The sequence below is a fragment of the Mirounga angustirostris genome, unplaced genomic scaffold, assembly GCF_029215605.1.
Source record: "Mirounga angustirostris isolate CCGP_5_RB_7025 unplaced genomic scaffold, mMirAng1.0.hap1 SCAF_11, whole genome shotgun sequence".
Taxonomy (NCBI): domain Eukaryota; kingdom Metazoa; phylum Chordata; class Mammalia; order Carnivora; family Phocidae; genus Mirounga; species Mirounga angustirostris.
In genome coordinates, this window is record NW_026991719.1 from 24,729,471 (window position 1) to 24,731,395 (window position 1,925).

General features: G+C 49.1%; 1 protein-coding gene across 1 annotated transcript; it reads left to right on the top strand.

Moving 5' to 3' along the window:
• Positions 1 to 301: 301 nt before the first annotated feature.
• LOC123845252 (protein FAM50A-like) lies at positions 302 to 1,545 on the top strand. The gene has a single exon (XM_045876024.2). It carries the CDS (start codon positions 302 to 304, stop codon positions 1,322 to 1,324), a length of 1,023 nt encoding a protein of 340 aa, XP_045731980.1. The 3' UTR covers positions 1,325 to 1,545.
• The last annotated feature ends 380 nt before the right edge of the window (positions 1,546 to 1,925 follow it).

Genomic DNA, 1,925 nt, shown 5'->3' on the forward strand with positions numbered 1-1,925 from the left:
TGAAGTTCTGAAATTTCAAAGTTATTGAATTATTCAGTATTTTCCAATTTACAGAATAAAAGAATATGTGATTGACTATTTCATGGCACATTAATGGAAATAAAGAGAATGCACAGGCTTTATACATTTCACAGTTCATATTTATTTCTCATAATTTCATGGTACCCAGGTGGGTCTCTGTATAAGCCAGTGTGGCCCTTACTGTCAAATGCAAAGACAAGAGCTTAACTTTGAATACTAGAGAACAATAAAAAAAAAGAAATATTAGGCCGCTGCCGTCGCCGTCACCGTCGCCACCACCATGGCTCAGTACAAGGGCACCGCGAGCGAAGCGGGCCGCTCCATGCACTTGATGAAGAAGAGGGAGAAGCAGCGCGAGCAGATGGAGCAGATGGAGCAGATGAAGCAGCGGATCGTGGAGGAGAACATCGTGAAGTCTAACATTGACAAGTTCTCGGCACACTATGACGCCGTGGAGGCAGAGCTCAAGTCCAGCACCGTCGGTCTTGTGACCCTGAATGATATGAAGGCCAAGCAGGAGGCACTGGTGAAGGAGAGGGAGAAGCAGTTGGCCAAGAAAGAGCAGTCGAAGGAGCTGCAGCTGAAGCTGGAGAAGCTACGAGAGAAGGAGCACAAGAAGGAGGCCAAGCGGAAGATCTCCAGCCTGTCCTTCACCCTGGAGGAAGAGGAGGAGGCAGGGGATGAGGAGGAGGACGTGGGTGTATACGAGGAGGAGCTGGAGAGGGAAGAGGTCACCACAAAGAAGAGGAAATTGGGGAAGAACCCCAATGTGGACACTAGCTTCCTGCCTGACCAGGACCGTGAGGAAGAGGAGAACTGGCTCCGGGAAGAGCTGCGGCAGGAGTGGGAAGCCAAGCAGGAGAAGATCAAGAGTGAGGAGATCGAAATCACCTTCAGTTACTGGGATGGCTCTGGGCACCGGCGGACAGTCAAGATGAAAAAGGGCAACACCATGCAGCAGTTCCTGCAGAAGGTGCTGGAGATCCTGCGCAAAGACTTCAGCAAGCTCAGGTCGGCGGGGGCGGAGCAGCTTATGTACATCAAGGAGGACTTAATCATTCCCCACCACCACAGCTTCTATGACTTCATTGTCACCAAGGCACGAGGGAAGAGTGGGCCGCTCTTCAATTTTGACGTTCAGGATGATGTGCAGCTGCTCAGTGATGCCACTGTGGAGAAGGATGAGTCCCACGCAGGCAAGGTGGTGCTGCGGAGCTGGTATGAGAACAAGCACATCTTTCCCGCCAGTTGCTGGGAGCCCTATGACCCTGAGAAGAAGTGGGACAAGTACACGATCCGGTGAACGTGGAGGCTCCTCCGGCTCCCTCTGTCCTCTGCCCCCTCCCGGGGTCTCCAGGACTCCAGGCGCTGCAACCACCCCCCCGCCCTGTCCCCACTTCCCTCAACTCCGACTTGACAGGGGTGAGGGAGAAGGGGGCTGGCCACCCCCTACCCCTGGTGGTGTCACTTACCACTTTTTTCTTTTATGATAAATAAATGCACACATCAGAGTGGGAGCACCTGTATTGTGCTTTGTTTTAAACATTTTTTTAATTGAGATAAAATTCACCATTTTGATCATTTGAAAGTGTACAGTTCAGGGGTATTTAGTACATTACAGTGTTGTACAACCATCATGTCTGTCTACTTCCAGAATGTTTCTGTTGCCCCACAAGGAGACCCCGTGCCCATTAGCAGTGTCTCCTCCAGCCCCTGGTACCCCCCTACTTTCTGTCTGTAGGGATTTGCCTATTCTGGATGTTTCATATAAATGAAATCATACAGTAAAAAAAAAAAAAAGAAATATTAAAAAAACGATCTTAATGAATGATCACTAAAAGGAACCTACAACACTGCCTTTATAAGCTTCGAAATATTCATGAATACCAGATTGAAAAATAAAG

Excerpts from the sequence above, each read along its gene's own strand:
- LOC123845252 (XM_045876024.2), top strand. The coding sequence starts at position 302 with ATGGCTCAGTACAAGGGCACCGCGAGCGAAGCGGGCCGCTCCATGCAC.